This window comes from Quercus suber, unplaced genomic scaffold (genome assembly GCF_002906115.3).
Source record: "Quercus suber isolate HL8 unplaced genomic scaffold, Cork oak 2.0 scaffold_77, whole genome shotgun sequence".
Lineage (NCBI taxonomy): Eukaryota > Viridiplantae > Streptophyta > Magnoliopsida > Fagales > Fagaceae > Quercus > Quercus suber.
In genome coordinates this window covers 293,570-314,250 of record NW_027069542.1, presented here as the reverse complement: position 1 = coordinate 314,250, position 20,681 = coordinate 293,570, and the positions used below count along the sequence as shown (strand labels likewise).

The 20,681-nt window shown below is 32.8% G+C and overlaps 2 protein-coding genes across 2 annotated transcripts; both read left to right on the top strand.

Annotated features, from left to right (window-relative positions):
* The first annotated feature begins 8,955 nt into the window (after positions 1 to 8,955).
* On the top strand, positions 8,956 to 14,131 carry LOC112019304 (1-deoxy-D-xylulose 5-phosphate reductoisomerase, chloroplastic). The gene is made up of 12 exons (XM_024051841.2): positions 8,956 to 9,159; positions 9,862 to 10,040; positions 10,505 to 10,591; positions 10,755 to 10,880; positions 10,969 to 11,031; positions 11,152 to 11,301; positions 11,512 to 11,579; positions 12,177 to 12,288; positions 12,404 to 12,508; positions 12,678 to 12,799; positions 13,137 to 13,283; positions 13,832 to 14,131. The coding sequence occupies exons 1-12, from the start codon at positions 9,066 to 9,068 to the stop codon at positions 13,998 to 14,000; spliced, it is 1,422 nt and encodes a 473-aa protein (XP_023907609.1). The 5' UTR covers positions 8,956 to 9,065; the 3' UTR covers positions 14,001 to 14,131.
* Positions 14,132 to 16,868: 2,737 nt separating this feature from the next.
* On the top strand, positions 16,869 to 20,613 carry LOC112019303 (protein CURVATURE THYLAKOID 1A, chloroplastic). The gene is made up of 5 exons (XM_024051840.2): positions 16,869 to 17,134; positions 18,374 to 18,474; positions 18,653 to 18,760; positions 18,936 to 19,007; positions 20,293 to 20,613. The coding sequence occupies exons 1-5, from the start codon at positions 16,975 to 16,977 to the stop codon at positions 20,356 to 20,358; spliced, it is 507 nt and encodes a 168-aa protein (XP_023907608.1). The 5' UTR covers positions 16,869 to 16,974; the 3' UTR covers positions 20,359 to 20,613.
* The last annotated feature ends 68 nt before the right edge of the window (positions 20,614 to 20,681 follow it).

Genomic DNA, 20,681 nt, shown 5'->3' with positions numbered 1-20,681 from the left:
ATTTAGAGAAGAGATGATTAAGATTATCTCTAACTAAAAATTCACTTAAATTTTTTTTTTTTTTAAATTATTGGTTCTAGTTAGTTTAACTGGTAAAGTCTCTAATGATTGAATAAAAAATAAAAAACGAACATCATAGGTTAAAACTCTCTCAAAAAATAAACGTCAAATCTTTTATTTAACTATTAGAGACTTTACTATTTGATTTAACTAAAACTCACAAAAATTGTTCATTGATATTGTTTGGTTTTTTTTTACGAGGAGAAATTTAATTAATGAGAGAGAGAGATGGTTGAACCTGTTGAAAGCGTGTAGAAGGAAGGAAGGAGTTTCGTAGTGGGAATGTTATGGTATGAATTGGCTAGACAGAGGTGGCCACCGGCCACTGGCCACTTTCTGCCGACCAGAGTTCCTTTCCTCGCACTCGACACGTCAAGTCCACTTTCCCACTAGTTTTGTTACCACTTTGCTCATCTGATTGCTCCTCATAATGCATTAATCAATTAATCATATCTTTTGTAACAGTAGGAGCAAGTCTTTTCATTGTAGGAGGATTATCGTGAAAAGAAGTGCTACTATCACAATATTTTCACAATAGTTACAAATTTTAAATGATAAATTGTTAGTAGAGAATCACAATATTTACAACAAATTTTAAATGAAAAATTATTACTAATTTTAATTTGAGCTCACTGTTAAAATTATTTTTCTTCTCATAATAATAGAAAGTAACAATTGCATAAAATTTTTTATAAAAATTTTGTGATAATATTGTCACAAAGTATTTATCTTATCAGAAATAGTTTCTCGCACTAATATGCTGTATATATATTATAGTCCCAACAATTAACTTGACTTGGTGGTCCTAGTGGAGGTTTTTAATGTTCCAAGACGCACTAGGTATTAATTAGTGGTGCATGGTGAGCCCCATCACCAGCACGAGACCTATTCCCATGTAAATCTCCTTTGTTTAATTTATTTAATTTATACTAAACTAGCTTTTATACTTCTTTTTTAATTGAGATGCCCCATTATTTGTTTTTTCTTCTTTCTCTTTTGTCTTTTTATATTTCAAAACAATATTATTCGGCCCTAGATTGGTCCCGCTTCTTTTACTTTGAGGATTTACACTAACAATATGTTAATTTAGCCTATTAATTTTTTTTAGATGCGATAGTATTTCAAACCTTTGATATCCACTTCATAATAATTATTTTTCATTATTAAATTAAAATATCAATCAATTTTTAATATAGGCGAGAAATTAAATTTCATATCTCTTATTTGACAACAAAAATATTGATCAGTTGAGCCATCTAGAATCCAAAACATGCTAAATTATATACAAAAGAAGTGTGCAAATACTGACTTTGAAAACTACGTTAATTTTTCATAAAACTTGCATTTATTCATTTTGTGTTAGTTAGGGAGATCATAAAAGAACTCATTAAATGTGAAAAACATTTGCCAATAGTATATGCACGTGATTTGTCTCACTGATTGTGTACTAGTCTCAAACGTTTTGCACAAGTTCAGTACCTTTCTTTTTCAGTACTTACTTCATTTCTGTTTGTTGCGGATAGTCAAAGAATAAAAACAATGGGTAATAGTAAGAATAGAAGGGTCATGATCCCGATTACGTTTAAAAAAGGGAAGAATTCAGTGTGTCTGTGTGTTTTCATAAAGATATGATTGGTTCATGATTCCTCGTTGGAGACCTTCTTATATCTTAAAATCTTCATCATCTAGTCCTCACCTTTTAGAGAGAGAGAGAGAGAGAGAGAATATAATCAATTAATATTCTCATTTTTAGTATTTTTTGATAATAATTATACTACAGAATTGAAAAATAGCCTTTTTATTTTGTTTTAATTTTATAATTTGATTGTTACAACTCAGGAATGATTGAAACCCTATATGTTATGAACATTTTAAGAGGTGTCAATCAATTGAGTTATAAAACTTTTAATGAGTGTCTCACACTCTTAATATCCACATTTCATTTATATAACATATCACTTACAAAGTGTGGATATCAAGTATCCATATCTTTTAATTGGTACTCACATTTTGTGAGTGGTGTGTATGGTGTGTGAAATAAAAATTTTCATATTTTGGTTTGTTAATATTATTATTATTATTATTAAAATTTCAACCTATGACTTCTACTTCTGATGATTGGAACCCCAGATGTTATGAACATTCTAAGAGGTGTCAAACAATTAAGGTACAAGACTCTTGACGAGTGTTTCATGCTCTTAATATTCACATTTCATACATATCACTTACAAAGTGTGGACATCAAGTATCCATATCTTTTAATTGATACTCACACTTTGTGAGTGGTGTGTTTGGTGTATGAAATAAAAATTTTCATTTTTTCGTTTGTTAATTAATTAATTTATTTTTATAATAGAATTTCAATCTATGGCTCTCACTTCTGATAATTATGCTCCTAATTATCAGATCAAAACATCAATCGGTTTTTAGTATAAGAGGTGATTGAACCCTAGATCTCTGGCAAATTTTGCCAAACAGCACATTTCCGGAAAAAAAATAGACGAATGGCATGCGCTCAAACTAAATTGGTAAATTGGACTGTTTTTGAAAGTCGAGTTTGCCAAACTCGACTTTGGGCTGGAATATGAGCACAATAGTGGCGTTTTTTAGTGCCTATAGCAGCGTTATAAAAAACGCTACTATAGGGTACCTATAGTGGCGTTTTTAAAAACGCCACTAAAAAAACGCCACTATAGCATCCATTTTCCAGCCACAAGTCGAGTTTGTCAAACTCGACTTTCAAAAACAGTCTAACTTACCAATTAAGTTTGAGCGCATGCCATTCGTCTATTTTTTTCTGAAAATGTGCTGTTTGGCAAAATTTGCCCTAGATCTCTTATTCAACCATTGGAAACTTTACCAATTGAGCTAATTGGATCTCACTTTCCATTTGTTAATTAGATAGTTACAATGGAGGTGGGAGAATTTAGACCCTAGATATCTAGAACATACTAGGAGATGCCAACTATTTGAGTTATAAAGATATTGTCAAATAAAATATATTTAGAAAAAAATTAATTTTGCTTTAAAAAATTGGCTGTACTCAACCAAATAAAACTAATTAAACCTAAATTAATGGATACATGATCAAACGACTCAAACCTACTCCTAATACCAAAATCTGTACTTCTCTTGTTAGGATTTCATTTTAAGTATATCTCATTGTCAAGGAAGTGATTATATGAAACTAGCCTCATCACACGCATTTTGCGTGTGCCTGATGAAGCTTTAAAAAAAAAAAAAATTAGTGTCATAATTTTCTATTAATCTCAATTTTTAGATTATTTCACAACCCCCTCCCCCCCCCCCCAAAAAAAGCCTTAAGCTGTTATTTAGCGACGTCATCTCAAAAAAAAAAATTTCCATATTTTGTTGTGTACTTGTTAGTGCAAAATGAGCAAGATGTTTGAAGCTCTTGACCCTCTTGGCCTGGAATGGTGCTTTAGCAAAATCATGGATTCAGTAAAAACCAATATACGAATTGAAAAAGCAAAAAAGAAAAAAGAAAAGAAGAGAAAGTAACAAAAAAATGTACCTACCAAAAATCATTATGAACCAACCATGGGAGAAATTATAAGATCCACATGGTGGACAAGTGATGTGGTTCATCATTCCACTAAAAAACTGCCACTTGTTTAAAATTGTTAGTTATAAATTTTTTTTAAACATAAATTAATTATTGACTCAGCAATTTTAAACAAGTGGAAGTTTTTTAGTGGAATGGTGAACAAGTGACGTGATCCACTAGGGGACTCTACAATTTCTCCAACCATGGAACCCTTATCTTCTTTGTGGGGGAGCACCAATTTGAGAGAGAGAGAGAGAGAGAGAGATTAAAAAAAGAAACCATGAGTCTTGAAAAGTTCTATTTAAAAAGAAAAAAAAAAAAAAGAAACCATGAGTCTTGATAAAGTTTTTTTTTTTTTTTTAAAGAAGAAGTTTGGAATGTGGTCTTGAAGGAAATATACAGAGTGGACTAAGAAGGTTTTTTTTTTGGGATAAGTTTGTTTTGAAGACACGAATTAGTAGGAGAGTGTCCTATTTCGTAGGTATTTTAAGTGGAGTTAGAGATATATTTTTATCGGGTTGTCTCAAGTTTTGTCCTTGTTATGTGTAGGTCTAGAGGTATTTTTAAATTACATAAAAATTTAGTTCAAAAAGGGGAATGCTATTATAGATAGTATTGATAGATTATGAAAATAAATAAATAACTAAAGAAAAATTATTTGTATTATACAAGTTGAATTGGTAGTACTGAAAGGATAATTTCTGTAGGGTTAAGATTTGTGGCCCAAGCCAAAAACAATAAATTTGTAAAGTATGGGTGAAAGAGCTAGGTTAAGTATTGGATTGACAACAACGAATTACAACTTTCAAACACAAGCCAACATGAATTTACACGTAAATTCTGAAAATCTGAAGAGCTATATTATTGTTTATCTGATAAACAAAGGTCTTAGGGTTACAGTCAAGTTCTCTCTTTCTTTTATTCCTTTCTTTCACTCTCTCTTTACGTTAGGAGCTTCTTTCCTTTATATAACCTCCCTTCTCTTCATCTTCATCGTCCACTTGTACTTCATCCGTGAATCTACTTGAGTATGTGTCACGTCAAGTATCTTCTTCAGCTCCGTGTGAGTGGCGGTAGGTGAGGATACACTGCTCAGGGGTCTTCTCCACATAAATGCGGTTAGAAAAGTTGCTACAGAACATTAAATACGGTGGTAGCAGCTTTCCCCTTAGATATTTCTTCATCCTTATCGTCTCCCAATGTACTAAGAGCTTATCTTGATTAGGAAGAGTCATCAGAAGATCATTTTGATTTTTTATACGTTCAATTGATCTATACTATTATCGTCAGAGGACTATAACCTCTTCGGATTGTAATCATTCTTCCCTTTGAGGGTCCCACTTCCAGATGGGCCTTGCCCTTACCATCTCTTTCTTCTCGGTCGCACAATAGCTCTCATATGGGCTCTCGGCCCATTATGTTTGATTGAGCCCTTTTCCCCCCACAATTTCTATTAAAAATATTTCTATAATATAATGATTTAATTTTTCATGAATTTAATCTATAAGATTTTACATATATATAAGTTACTGTAAAATTAAATATTCATTATATAATGCTTTTTATCCGTATATTATTAAATCCCCTTTTCACAAAAATATATATAATAAAACTTAAAAATATTTAACATTTTGTTAATCTTTTATAATGTTATCACACAAGCTTTTAAATGCGTATATTTTTTCATGTTATTATTATAATAAAGGTTTTTTAATTTGATTTTTTAAATTAAAAATAATGCTAATATATCATACTTTTGAATAAAGAAACCCAACTGGGTTTGTTTTTCTTGAAACAAATATTGTTTAAATTGGATGTGTTCATTTTAAAAAATTATCTAATACTCTTTATATTTATTTATACTCATTATATACTTAGTTTACTATGCATATCATAATCTCTATATATTAAGCGAATTCAAAAAGTTAGTTATAGCTTAAAAAATGTCAAAAATACCCCTAATCTAATTAGATAATCCTTATTATTAAAAAAATAAAAAAGGGTTAAAATTGTAATTCAACAAAATTAAAAAAAAAAATACTAGAGAATTTTTTTTTTCTAAAAATTAAATTAAAAATCTGTAACAACCTGCAACTAGTGGGTAAGAAAGTAATTTCAGTGTTGGATTTAAATAAAAACCTGTAACAACCTACCAACTAGAATTTGTTGTGAAAATGTTGTAGACATAGCACTCTTCTTAAATATTCTCATGCACATTTGATATATTTTTTCCTAAAAATTAACACAAACTAAATCCAGCAGATTACTCCATTTCAAATCCTAAATTTTAGTTTCGTAAAAATCTCTTTCTGTGTAACCTCACTAACAATAGATAAATTCAAATTGAAAAATTACATTGAACTCAAAATAAATAAAAAAGAGATTTTTATCGCACGTGCAGAGCGCGTGTGATGAGACTAGTTATTATTAAACTTTTCTATGTATTAAATATATTACTGACATATTTATTTCTTTTATAATGAAGATCATCCTCATCTCTAAAACTTATAAAACCCTTATTCTACACTAGCCTCATCACACACGATTCGTGCAAGCAATGAAACCTTTTTGTTAGTGGTCCAATTTTGTGGCCAAAAAAAAAAAAAACCTTTGTTTTTATTTTGAGAATCTAATTTATAAGTGGATAAAGTAATTTGAAAATTAACAGGAAAGTGACTTTATTTTTTAGGCAATATTTTAGTGGGAGTTAGAATTGTATTTTTACTAAATTATCCTTTAATTTTTTTCTTTACTTTAACATAAGGATGTATGAACATTTTTAACCAAAAAAATGAAGATTCCAAACAGGAGAAACCTCTTAGATAGTAGTATAGATAAATATATATATATATCTATATATAATGTATATATAATTGAAATTAAAAAAAAAAAAAAACACAATTAAATAGTAGTATAGATAATATATATATATATATAATGTATATATAATTGAAATTAAAAAAAATACACATAGAAAGCTATAATTAGGGGGAAAAAAATCTCAACTTAAAAGTTGTTAAGCAAGGGACTGTATTGGTATTATCATTATTATTATTATTTTATTCATTAAAAAAGAAAAAGAAAAAAAAGGTAAGTAGTAAAGTAGGGACTGTAACCACCGGGCGCGTTGGTCAACTGGTAAGGGGTTGTCCTAGCTTAACCAAGGTCTCATGTTCGAGCCTTGGGTATGCAGTTGCGTTAAAACTCGGTTGGGAGAGCTTTGCTGCCCTTGTGGTCCTACCCGGCTCGAATTCGGATTTAGTCAGAGCCCCTGTGGCTCCGGATACCGGGTGGTTTAACCAAAAAAAAAAAAGTAGGGACTGTAATACTGTATTGAATTGACTAAAGCTGAAAGACCCGAGACCCATAAAAATTTTGATGTGTCTCTATTACGGGGGTCTTTCAAAATGCAAAAATGGATTACACACAAACGGTTAATTAATCAAATCCACTAAAAAACAAAAATAACCACGGATTTTATTTATTTATTTATTTTTTTGAGAAGGAAATAACCACGGATATAATAGCATGCGATTAATAACAACAACCAGAAAAACAAAAATCACTATCGTAAAGTCCTAAAAAAAATTGTACTTTACAGGTTTCTCCTTATGCGAAAGCATCTAATATATAATTTATTACTCAGAAAAAATAAGTATTTGGACTTACTATAACAAAGAATCAATTAGCAACCCAAGCAGAGTATCTAGTATTATTATTATTATGTTTAGCGAAAATAAATAGTATTATTATTATTATTATTTTAATTTTAGTATCTAGTACTTTCAAATACATTACTCTCAGCCTGTCAGCCCAAAAAATAATAATAATAATAATAATACTGACCATCACAGGAAGTCATAATTTTTTTATTTTTTTTTATTTTTTATAAATATGATCAAATTTTAATCTATAAGTATATAAATTTTTTTTATCATCAATATAAAATATTAATTAATTTTTTATATAAGAAAAACTTGAGCTCTAAGACATAATTTTTAATTAATTTTTTCAGTTTAAATTAAAATCAAGAAATTGATTTTTTTATTAATTTATATGCTGATGTAGCATTTTAAATGCTGACGTGACATTTTAAAAATGCCTAATCAAATTTTTTAATATTATTATAATAGCCACGTTTGCATTTACTGTGCACACAGTGCACTCCGTTTGCTATCTTAACATTTTTTGTTACCAGGTTGACGATAGGGACTAAAATAAAAACGATTTTTTGAAATAAAGGACTGGTCTAGAAGCTAAATCAATCTAGGAATCAAATCAAGAATCGGTCCAAAATGTAAAGACCAAAAGTGTATTTACTCCAAAATTTTACTATAATTGACTAACTTGAACTAAAAAATGGTAAAGTTCTAACAAAAAGAAAACGATAAAAGAAGGTTGTACACTTGTACGAGGCAAGCAATAATATTTAGATCTGGCAACATCACATCACTCTTTACAATTACAAATTTGGTACAAACAAAGTTGGATTGGAGATTTTGGACCCAACTGAAATCCAAATAATCCACTCAGAGTCAGAGACCACCCTTTCCTTGATTCCCTCTCGCCCCTGTCCATTCGTCCTTCCACTCCTACTTATTAACTTATTAACTTATTATTTATAACCATTTTCTACATAAAATTAAGGCTAAAATCTTGCTAATCTAGGAAGTATGGACATAGACATAGGTATAAGTACTAACACAAACTATTTCTAAAAAATTATAACATGAAACGGCCACTACGACATATGTATGACATGAGTACGATATAGATATGAACGAGTAAGACACTCTAAATGAAATGTTCGGCTGCTAATACTTTTGAGACTTTGGTTTAATGAGAGCATGTTCAAAATTTTTCAAAACTGATTGATATGGTTCCTAAATCCAAACTTAGACTCTCGTAGTAATTAAGGTGTGATTTGGATTCAACGTTTTGCGGTTTTTTTTTTTTTTTTTTTTTTTTTGATTCACGCGTTTCAGAGACAGAGAGCACTGTTTATCGGATCACAACTACTTTATTAAAAAAATATTAAAAATAGGTCTCACGACATTATCCACATATTTAAAAATTATTTTACTATAATATTTTTAATTTTCAATAAAATATACTGTATCCAAATATACTCTAAGAACCAAATTAGTTAATAAAGTTTCACTATAACTACGTTCAGGTATTAAAAAAAAAAAAAAAAAAAAAAAAAGGCTAAATTAGAGCGCTCCCTTTACCCATTTTTCACTCATTAAAAAAAAAAAAAAAAAAAAAAAAAAAACTCTGTCAAGTATCAATCCCATGCCACATAAAACTAAACAACCCAACCCAGGGCCTATATATTATAAACTTTTTGCATTTCTGTGACCACAAATTTTATTCTTAAAAACCCAGTTTTTCATTTCCACATCAACATTTTTTGTTCTCTGAAATCTTATTTGTGATGGCTTTGAATTTGGTTTCTCCAGCTGAAATCAAAGCCTTATCGTTCTTGGACTCCACAAAGTCCAACCACTCCCACAAGCTTTCAGTCTCAGGTTCACTCACTCACTGCCTTTTTAAACTTTCTAAAGCTCACAACTTTATTTTCCTTCTCTGCAAAAAAAAAAAAAAAATCCTGGAAAAGTTGCTTTCTGATACTTCCTTTCCTTTGGGTACTTCAGTTTTGTTTAAATGAGAGAAAAACTCAAACTTGTTGCCAAACAGTTGCTTTCTTTAGCTTAAGGACAGAACAGTTATGTTTGTATGTACTTCCAGTTCTTAACATTTGACTCTCTGTGTTGGTTGCTGTGTGAAATTATGAACGAAGCATATAGCTTTAATTACAAAGAGGTTTAACTGAATAAATAAATAAACATTTTTTTTCTTTTATGGAAGTGGGTAGTTTTTGGTGTTTAGCTTTATTTCTTTTGGTTGAATTTTTAGTGTGTGTAAGGATTTTAGAACTTTTGAGTATCTGGGTCTGTGAAAATTGAAATTTGATATATTAAACTTTTATTTGAGTATAATTTGGTGTTGTATATTCTCGAAAACGCTATTCGGATTTGTAGAGTAATTTGGTCATGATTTTGTTGTTATTGATTATTCACAGTGTATGAATTTCAGTAATTATGCTTCAATGATTTTTTGGTGAAATTTTCAATATTTTTTATTAGTGTATTAGATATTGTTGTGTTAAGTAGTTTGACTTTAAAACCCTTTTGTTGGGGGTTTAATCTTTAGTTCTTTTTGATTTGTAGTTGGATATAATTTGAAGAGGAAGGATCATAGAGTGGTATTTGGGAAAAATATTCGTTGTTTGGCACAGGGACCTCCACCGGCCTGGCCAGGACGAGCCGTTCCTGAGTCTGGTTGTAAGACTTGGGATGGTCCAAAGCCTATCTCCATTGTTGGATCAACCGGGTCAATTGGAACTCAGGTAAAACAAAAGTAATTTGTTTTGTGACCACAATAAAATTATACTTAAGGAGAACAATTAGATGCACCTTTATAAAATGTGTTGTTAGTACTAGCTAGATATTGTAAATTGTGATGTATTATAAGGGGGAATTGGAAACCAAAAAGGATTAGCAGGTTTTGAGATCAATAAACATTGATGACATGATGTATTGTCAAGTTGGCACTAAAATTTTTTCATTTTGTTTTATAAGAAACTCGTCTATTTGGTATTTCCTTTTGTAATTGTGGAATCTGTAGTGACTTGTTTTTTATGTGTCTTAACTTCTTTTTATTATTATTATTATTATTATTATTATTATTTTCTCTGTCTAATTTTTTGTTTGACGGTAGAACATTTTTGTTCTGAATTCAAACTAATGCTTGCATGTGAAGTATGTCTTGACCCGTAATTAGTTGCTAAGAATTAGCTTTGGTGTTCTACAGACATTGGACATTGTGGCAGAGAATCCTGATAAATTCAGAGTTGTGGCACTTGCAGCTGGTTCAAACGTAACTCTTCTTGCAGATCAGGTAACAGTTAGATACATAACATATAATAGAACTTGCAATGGTTTAGTTTTTCTGATTTACAGCAAGCCTTAAATTTTTAGATGATAGTCTGAGCTGTCACTTGATTATGATCCAGTATTATTGTTGATTTCATTTTATGTACTTATTTGTTCTTTCTGGATAGGTGAAAACATTCAAACCTCAACTAGTTGCCGTTAGAAATGAGTCCTTAGTTGATGAACTCAAGGAAGCTTTGGCTGATGTTGAATCAAAACCTGAGATTATTCCTGGGGAGCAAGGTGTTATAGAGGTGGCATACAATCTATTTATTTGGTCTTTGTCTGGATAATGAAAGCCATTCTTGTTATTCAATAGATATTTTCTGCATATTTTTTCAGGTTGCCCGCCACCCAGATGCAGTTACTGTAGTTACAGGAATAGTAGGTTGCGCAGGACTAAAGGTAAATCCTTCAATTTTAAGTGTCTTTTATTGAAGGGGCGAAATCAAAAGCAAGATATCACTTATTAGGAACAAACACATATTTGGCTAACTGAAGTGCTCCTGTTTTTTTTCCCCTTAGCCTACAGTCGCTGCAATCGAAGCAGGGAAAGACATAGCTTTGGCCAATAAAGAGACCCTGATAGCTGGAGGACCCTTTGTCCTTCCTCTAGCTCACAAGCATAACATAAAAATTCTTCCTGCTGATTCAGAACATTCTGCCATATTTCAGGTATGAAAAGACGTGTATTGATTGCTAAGCTTATCCAACAAAATTTCAGATACTTCCATTGCATTTAGTTTTTTGCTTTTGGTAGTGATATGAATAATTCATGAATATTACTTGGTTCGTGTTATCTGTGTCGATTGAATGATCACTATATCATTTTACTCCACAATACGCTTATAAGAAGAAAAGCTTAAAGAAATCTCTCTTCTTCAGTGTATTCAAGGCTTGCCGGAAGGTGCACTTCGACGCATTATTTTAACCGCGTCTGGTGGGGCTTTCAGGTGTGAAATCAAAATTTAAGCTATAATACTTGAGCTTGTAACTTTAAATGTACAGGGGGCAGTAATCAATTCTAATTTGCAGAGCTGGAGTCAATATGCAATTATTACCAGTGTGGATTAATTTGGCTCTTCTATGTTAGTTTTCTTGATAAGACATGTATTTAGTGATCAATGTATTTTTGTAATTTGAAAATCTTTTAGTACAGTTTTAATGAACTCAAGTATACATTACCTTTTATAGAACAAAAGGAAAGCATCAAGAAAACGTCTCAGGCCCCAGACATTTTTCTTATATTCAGTTTAATGATAGTTTCCTGCAAAGCCATTGAAAACTCCTTGCCTCTCATGTGTAGTATATATGACTCATATAATTTCTTTCATGGCCAATTTTGGAGTGTCACATGACTCACATCTCCTACCTCTGATAATTAATACATTTAAGAGTTTAATGATCTTTAAGATTTCAGGTTATAATTATTTAGGACCGGCTTGATGAACTTCTTGTGTATTTGATTTTCTCATATTAATAAAGATATCTTTACTTATCAATGAAAAAAGGACCTGAATTTTACAATTAGTTTACTTGGTTACCAACAGGGATTGGCCTGTCGATAAACTGAAAGATGTTAAAGTTGCTGATGCCTTGAAGCATCCAAACTGGAATATGGGAAAAAAGATCACTGTTGACTCTGCTACCCTTTTCAATAAGGTTTGTTCTCTTTCTGTCTGTAGTTCAGATTGAAATACTGTACTTCATCCAACTGATGTGCTATAATGGTATAAGGTGCCAGGAATAAGAAAATAAGTTCCTCTTTTTTGGATAGGGTCTAGAAGTTATCGAAGCCCACTACCTGTATGGAGCTGGATATGATGAAATTGAAATTGTGATTCATCCGCAATCTATCATCCATTCGATGGTTGAAACGCAGGTTTGGTTTTATACATTTTTTAGTGTTGCTCTAATTATGTTTAAAGTGTCTGATATTTGCAAATGCTTTTATTTTTGTAGAGGCAGGGAAATTGAAATGATAATGCTTCTGAATATACATGTGAAATTTCTCTTTTTATATCTATCTCTATTTATTTCTTTCTTTCCAGGATTCATCTGTTCTGGCACAGTTGGGGTGGCCTGATATGCGCTTGCCCATTCTCTACACAATGTCATGGCCAGACAGAATCTATTGCTCTGAAGTGACTTGGCCTCGCCTTGATCTTTGCAAGTACATAGTCTTTCCCCAATCATGTTATGGTTTTATACTCCCTGTCATTTCCTTTTTAAATTCCAGGCGGGTATCACTTACCTGCATTTCCAGGGTTAATTTCCTTAGTAGTAGATGCTCGCTAAATTGGTCACACAAACTTCTTTTCTCAAACAACCTTTTTCTGGATACCTTTCCAGAAATTATAGTGAGAATTCTCATCTTAGAAGATAAGCAATTCCTCTTCTAGCCGAGAGTCTTTAAGATATGATGATCAAGCTGAAAATGGTCAACATGCTTATAACTTCATGTTAGCTTGCTTGTTTAATATGACTCAAGTTAAAACGGGGTTATGCAGGCTTGGTTCACTAACGTTTAAAGCTCCTGACAATGTAAAATACCCCTCGATGGATCTTGCATATGCTGCTGGCCGGGCTGGTGGCACAATGACAGGTGTTCTTAGTGCTGCTAATGAGAAAGCTGTAGAGATGTTTATTGATGAAAAGTATGTGTTCTAATTCTTGATTTTCACTCAGTCCAAGTGTTTCCTTTCGAACATTGGTGCATATTTTCTTGATAAGTGTGTTTTCTATTTCTGCTTTCCTTGGAATTCTTTTTCCAGATAATGTAACTTTTGTTGCTTATTTTTCAGTAATATGCAAAATATTATATGTTTTCCTTTTGTAAAGGTTGTAATTTTTTCAGAGATTGAAGATCTGTTTATTGGTATTTTTCTCCAAAAATTTTCCGGTCTATTTCTATTTCTAAATTCCTTGGGAAAATTTTCCATGGGCCCTGAGCATGACTACTTATTCACATCTTTAGAAACTGCATTTGTCATGAAACTATTACTTTCAAACTGGACCGGGTTTCTTGCCCTTTGCATTTGCATTCACTATCCTGGTTTGCCTAACACATATTATTTGGAATCCAATTATTAAATTACCTCAGCTGTTTGTCTACTTAGTCATTTATAATGCAATCCTGTTCTTGTATAAATACTGCTTCCCAGATGTGATTTCTTTGCCATTGAATGGTTTGCTTTGTTTTCAGGATTAAATATCTAGATATTTTTAAGGTTGTGGAGCTAACATGTGATCAGCATCAGAAGGAGTTGGTGACTTCACCTTCCCTTGAGGAAATTATACATTATGACTTGTGGGCACGGAAATATGCTGCCAGTTTGGAAGAGTCTTGCCGTGCAAGTCCTGTTCTTGCATGAGTGAAGCTAGCCCTTGTTGGCCTGTATAAAGTTGGTCCAACTTGGAATGGAGACGTTGAATTCCTGTCAAAAAATTAGCATTTTTGCGAAGGACGGTTTCGCCGGTATTGGCAACAGGGGGGGGGGGGGGGTGGTGGTGGGGGTTGTTGTTCAGTGACTGTATCATAAATCGATATGGGGAAAATTGAGCAATTGTATCGAACATGTATAAAAATGAAAATAGGTATCTGAAATGTGTTCCCCATGTAGGTTTTCAAATGTTTGAATGCGTATCTTGGCCATTTAAGTGCTTAATTCAGAAGAAATCAATGGGAATGTTAACAGAAAGGCCAAAAAAATTGATGATAATCTCACTTTGCTGCGAGGATGCAACTTCTTTGATTGTCTTGACCACTTCTTTTCCAGTACCTTGTGCAAATAGGATCAGAAAGCTCTTCACTATGACAACCATTTCTAATGCCTTAGGCCTTGTTCTAAACAAATTAAGTTTCTAGAAAGCATTAGCTTTTTCTTGCATTTAATGATGGGCAAGACTCAAAATCTCCTAAGCCTAACTAAATTAATTTCCTTGTGTGTTCCCCTCCCAACAGGGATATAGTTTGAGAAAGATATTTCTGCAAAGTTAAAACAATGTCCCTACTTTATCAATTCACCATCTTATTTATTTCATAGCAAGAAACAGATACTGAAAATGATACAAAAGTCATGGGAACTCTCTACCCCTTGGATTCTGGATTCTGGATTCTGATAAGCTTGTAGTACCTATTGTTTTAGATGTTACTAGATCTTGTAGCATGTGGTAGGATGCTTCTCTTTGTATTCTCAGTGTAGTTTAGAGATAGCAAAATTTGACCAGGACCTAAAAATCCAAGCAAAGTGGAAGTTTGGCACATTAAATGTGGATTGAATTATAGGCCAGTTCGATCTTTTTTGACTTCCAATGATTGAGAGTGACAGATTTTGGTCTGAAACAATTTTGTATTTTCGTCAGACTTTGGATTGGATTGGGGACAAATTGACACATTAGGATGCAACCCGGATTTGAACTAACTCAATCTGCACAATGATTAGGCCTTGCATTGCATAGGTACATTTGGGCTTTCTTTTAGGCCCAGAGTTAGACTGGACTTGAAACATGACAAGCCTCAATCCATTCTGTTAATTTTTGTGCACATGGGGTGCTTTGTCTCCACATGTGTAAGACTCACAGGTAGGGTTATGTGTCATGTGCACTAAATAATTTCATTTATTTTATTTTTAATGAATCACTTAATTTATTCAACCAAACATAGAAACACAATATTTTTCAAAATACATTTTAAATTTTAACTAGTTTTTATGGTTTTCAACTAGGGTATCGTTGCTGTAAGGACTCAATTTGAATTGAGTGTTGGGTTTTCAGCCCAACAAGCCCAAACAATACATTTATAGAGAGTGGGCTGACAGGCTTAGGTGCTGGCCGTTGATCACCATGCCCAAACTTACTTTTAAAAATGGCTAAGTGTTTTCTTACAAATGAGGGAATGCTCCTCGGCCTGTGGCCGAGGAGGCCCTTCTTTTTTCCTCCCTTTTCTTGGCTTTACTAGCTCTTCTTTTATAGTTTTAATCTTCCTATCTTTTGCTTCCATCTGTTGATTGTCTATTCGCCTTTTTCTCTGGTCGTCCATCCCATCAGAAGCTTTATCGATACTCAAGTGGATCACTCTGACCAACGTTATCCTGCCAAGGGGTTACCTCTCCATTAATGCGGCCAGGAGGGTTAGTTGAGTGCATTAAATGCGAGAGTGACAGCTTACTTTGGGGTTAGCCACTCCCTGAAGTCGCTCTTGTCAGGCCGAGGACAAGGTATCCTCGGCGTGGATTCAAGAGAATAGGCTTCCCCCCTTCTCTTCAGAAATAGCTTGCGCTCCTTGGCATGGGCCTTGGGCCTGCTATATGATGGACCGAGGCTATCAGGCCCACGGACCCCACAGTTGCTATTATTTTATCATTTACCATTGACCTCAATAGATTTGAAATATTTTATGACAATAATGATATTACATATTTTATTACACAAGTTTTGCAAATACTACCAATTATAAAATAAAAATATGAGATTCAAATCTTACTTACATAAAAAATCGATCTGTAATTGTTCAACCATAAAAACTACTAATTCAACTAGTAAAAATCGGAAGCCAGACTTATTTTCGATTATTTGACTATTCCAATTTTTAAAACCATGCATGTTAAGAACAATCATCATAGATTAAAATTCTATCTTATTAAAAAAAAAATGTTTTGTTTCCAATTTTTACTATAAATTAAAATTCTATCTTATCCCAAAAAAAAATTAAAATTAAAATTTTTGGGACGAGCATAATTTTTCAACTTATCTCCACTTTCAGCTTATTTTTTCTACTATTCATGGGTCTTATTGCACTTTTTTATACTATTTATAGATCTCATTGTACTATTCATCTTATTTTTTAACATTTTTTTTTTTTATTTTTAGTAAAATTTTTTCAATTTCAATTAAATAAACTATTCCAAATAGAGACTTAGTTATTATATTGTTTAAGTAATAGTACCAATTACATTCTCATGATATCGTTTCGTAATTTTAATTAATTAATTTATTTATCGTTTTTCTTAGTGAAATATTGGTGTGCATCTAGACACACAAAAGAGAAGCTGAAGACGAAGAGAAGTGAGAGTGAATGGAACCACAAACGTAGATATCGGATAGGGAAGTAGCCAATCAAAAACGTTAGAGTTTCCACGTGTTACACTCTGGAACGTGTGACCGAATTTATCAACCACCGAGGAAAGGATAATAAAAAACATTAAATAAATAAATAAAAAAAACATTATCAAAGTCAAGAACTCAGAACACAAACTCGAAGTGACAAAAAAAAAAACCGAGAGAGAGAGAGAGAGCAACACATTGTTTGGTTGTCCACATATTTCAATCTATCTATCATCAGTATCTATGGCAGCAGCGACGCCGTATGCGACGGCCTACACTAACACCGCCGTCTTAGTCCCTCGCGTCTCCTCCACCACCACCGCTCGCTGCTCTGCCTTGCCTTACCTCCCACCTCCTCGCCTGTCCTCTGCTTCTTTCCCAGCTTCTACTAAGCACTTTGCAGGTATATTTGTCTTTTTTTCTTTGTGGCATTTGGTGAAGCACTTAGTTAGAGCTTAATGACTAAACTAAACTAATCTTATTATAATGTATATAAATGAGTCTTTTTTTTTTTTTTTGCCTTTAGTGATATGGGTTTCATTTGTGTATTACTCAACTGGGTTCTTCTTAACTTTTGGATACCAAATAATATATGAAAAAATTTAGAGCTTAATGACTAAACTAAAGTAATCTTTTAAAAATGTATTTAAATGGGTCATCATTTTTTTTTTGTTTTTTTTTTGTTTTTTTGTTTTGTTTTGTTTTTTGTTTTGTTTTGAGTTTTGAGTTGCTACTTGCTATGGAGTATGTGGTCCCAGCTTATGGACTTGTGGTAGATTGGGAATGAGGATTTTTTAGTAATATGTGGGTTTAATTTGTGTCTCACTCAACTGGGTTCTTCTTAACTTTTGGAAACCAAATAATATAGTAAAAGTTATGGAAATTACATTACATATTGGTTCATAAAGCCCCCACAAAATTTTGAACTTCATTATTTGAGGTGGTTGAGATGCACACGAATGTTTGTTTTTAGTTGAGTGAGTCAGCCTAAATGCTTGTTGAAAATGGTGATTTGAAGGAATGTGGTTGGGATTTGCTGACTTGCGATCATTTAATTGATGGAATAGGCATCAGGGAGTTAAAACATGAAAATCGATATAAAACAGTAATCCAATTTTAACATACTTCTAATTGAAGCTGAGGATAACTGAACCTAATGTACAAACTTTGTAGTTGGAATGAGGCCGGCCTACTCAATTTCTAGCATGATTGATAGTAGGTGATGAGCCAGCAAATGGAACTTAAGTTCCCATATTGTGAATTGTAATTAAATGTGGGAATTGACTGAGAGCATCTAAATGCTTAATATAAGTATTCTAAGACTTACTACACCTTTGGAGGGTGCTTAAAAAATTATGTGCAAGACATGCAGGGGAAGACAATGTTGATGGGCTTTTTGGAGAATGCGTCTGTGTATTATGTATTGAGTTTTTTTTTTCAATATCATTGGTTCTAACTATTTATTGGTTTGTGATTGAGCTGAGTTTTCCATTTTTAATTTGTTTCTATTTGTAAAAGTTGCTTGAACGTTGCCTTATCATAAAAAGGAAGAAATGATTTTTTTTTTTGAAAGAAGAAGTAAAACAGTTTATTGAAACTGTTTAAATTTTATAACTAAGATTCTTGTTTCTCTTTTGAACAGAGTGCCGTAGGTCCTCTCTGTCTCAGATCAGAGCCTCTTCTTCGGAAGACACATCCACTTCCCTTGATGCTAATGAACTTTTTACAGACTTGAAGGAGAAGGTAAGAAGGAAAGCTGGCATAATACTACTGAAGAAATTTTACCAATTTTCTCGTGCATTGTGTCTTTTGAATTAGCTGATTTTGTTTTCTGACTCTTTTCAGTTTACTAATGGTACTTATTTTGTTTTGAGAAAAAATTCTATGGGTTTAAGTCATTTCCTTCTTTTGTAATAATTAGTGGGATGCACTTGAGAACAAGTCCACAGTAATTCTCTATGGGGGTGGGGCAGTAGTTGCTGTTTGGCTTTCTTCGATTCTTGTTGGTGCCATCAACTCAGTCCCATTGGTAGGTGATTTCTTTAAATAGCACATGCTTCTATTTTCTTAAACTGGATTATATAAAAGAAATTTATGTTGTTTAAGTCCTTAGTAGGCTGATAAATTTTCAGCAAATAAAAATTGCTCTCTCTCATAAGAGTGGATTATTCAAGCACTCTGACATGGTTGTCTTCTTTTGCCAGCTTCCAAAGATTATGGAGTTGGTAGGGCTAGGATATACAGGATGGTTTGTGTACCGTTACCTTCTCTTCAAGGTAAATCCAAGAGGCTACAATTTTTTTTTTTGCTTTAAAATCATAAGTACTTTATTTATAGAATTTGTGGTTTTAGGGGCGACTAGATTGGTTTTGTTGCATTTATGTTTTCATTCCACATGCAATACTCCAATTGATTTGGTTTCCCATTTTCTGTGGCTCATGATTTATTGTTCCTTTGAATCACTAGAGCTTGAATTGTTTCATTTTCAATTTGGAAAGCTTTGAATTTTCATCCTGCAGTCCCAAATCGATGTGAATAAAGTCACATTAGAAAGTAGAAATTTCACCACTTGACCCCAAATCAGCGTGAATAAAATCACATTATTAAGCCTTAACTTTTAACTAGTCAACAAGGGCCAAGAACCTCTTGGCTTAGTAGCACTAGGTGGAGGACTCAGGTTTGTCCCCTGGGGCAAGGTCCCTTCAACTTACTGTAACCAAAAAAAGAATCCAGAGAATGCCAAACCAAACCATATCTGCTGTGGAAAATAGAGTGTCTTTTCTTCACTGGGGATGAATGGGATAAGTTAATTGATTGGGCTGAGAAGAATTGAATAGGGAATTCTTTGAAGGCTGTCTGTAGTAGGCTAGCATTCAGTGCTGCTGTTTATCAAATATGGGCTAAGAGGAATGCTATCATTTTCCTAGGCTTGGTCAAAACGGAGGACCAGATTGGGGAACTCATTAGGAAGCAAGTCAAATCTCAAATTGAGGGTGGCATGCCCTATGCTTGCTCCATAATTAATCAAGAATTCTGTTACAGATGGGGTTTTGCAGATTCCGTTCTAAAGATGGGAAGGCCCTGCTTAGTTCTAAATGATCTATGGTCCAGTTGAAGGCTGCTGTAGTGATCTAGAGTGGTTTGTTGCTTTTATGCGGGTGGTGTTAGTTGTTTTGTCAGAATGTTGTGGCTGGTGTCCCTGCTCTTGTTCCTGTTTATTTAGTTGGGGTGTAATTCTGGTTTTTAGGCCTAGGAGGTGTTGCTTTTATGCTATTGGGGGGCTCTTGCTGTTTTGGGTCTGGCCTATTGGCTTGGCCGTGTGTTTTGTTGTAGTTTCTGCCATCCCAGCTTGTTTCAATAAATGTATCTTGATTATCAAAAAAAGAAAAGAAAAAAGAAGCCAAACCTGAGAGAGTGTTCAATGTGGTTGGACCTTAATCTTAGAATATATACTCTATCCAAGATAAGCTAGTTATTATCATGATCCTGATAGACCTCATGTATTTTTCATTAGCATATAGATCACCTATTCTAACAAATGATGTTATTCTTTTACTTCAGTCAAGCAGAAAGGAACTAGCTACAGATATTGAATCACTGAAGAAGAAGATTGCTGGAACTGAATAGATCTGTTTGATTTTGTGGCAATTGAAGCCTCCGATTATCATCATGTTTTGTCTCCTTGTATTTCCTTTATGAGAGGCATCTGTATCCTGTGATGTAGAATAAGTTTTGTATTAATCCTCATTACTGTTGTATTCTCCCATTTTATCCTTAAAATAAGACTTGGGCAATTCTGTGTTTACAACTCTAAATGTATGCAGTTGTTGATTATACTTCCACAATAGTGATTATGAAGCAGCTCTTACGCTGCCTATGAAATATTAGGTCTTGTTGCTGTTTGCATTTTGATTTTTCTTTCCCTTGTCATTGCAATAAGAGAGGAGCTA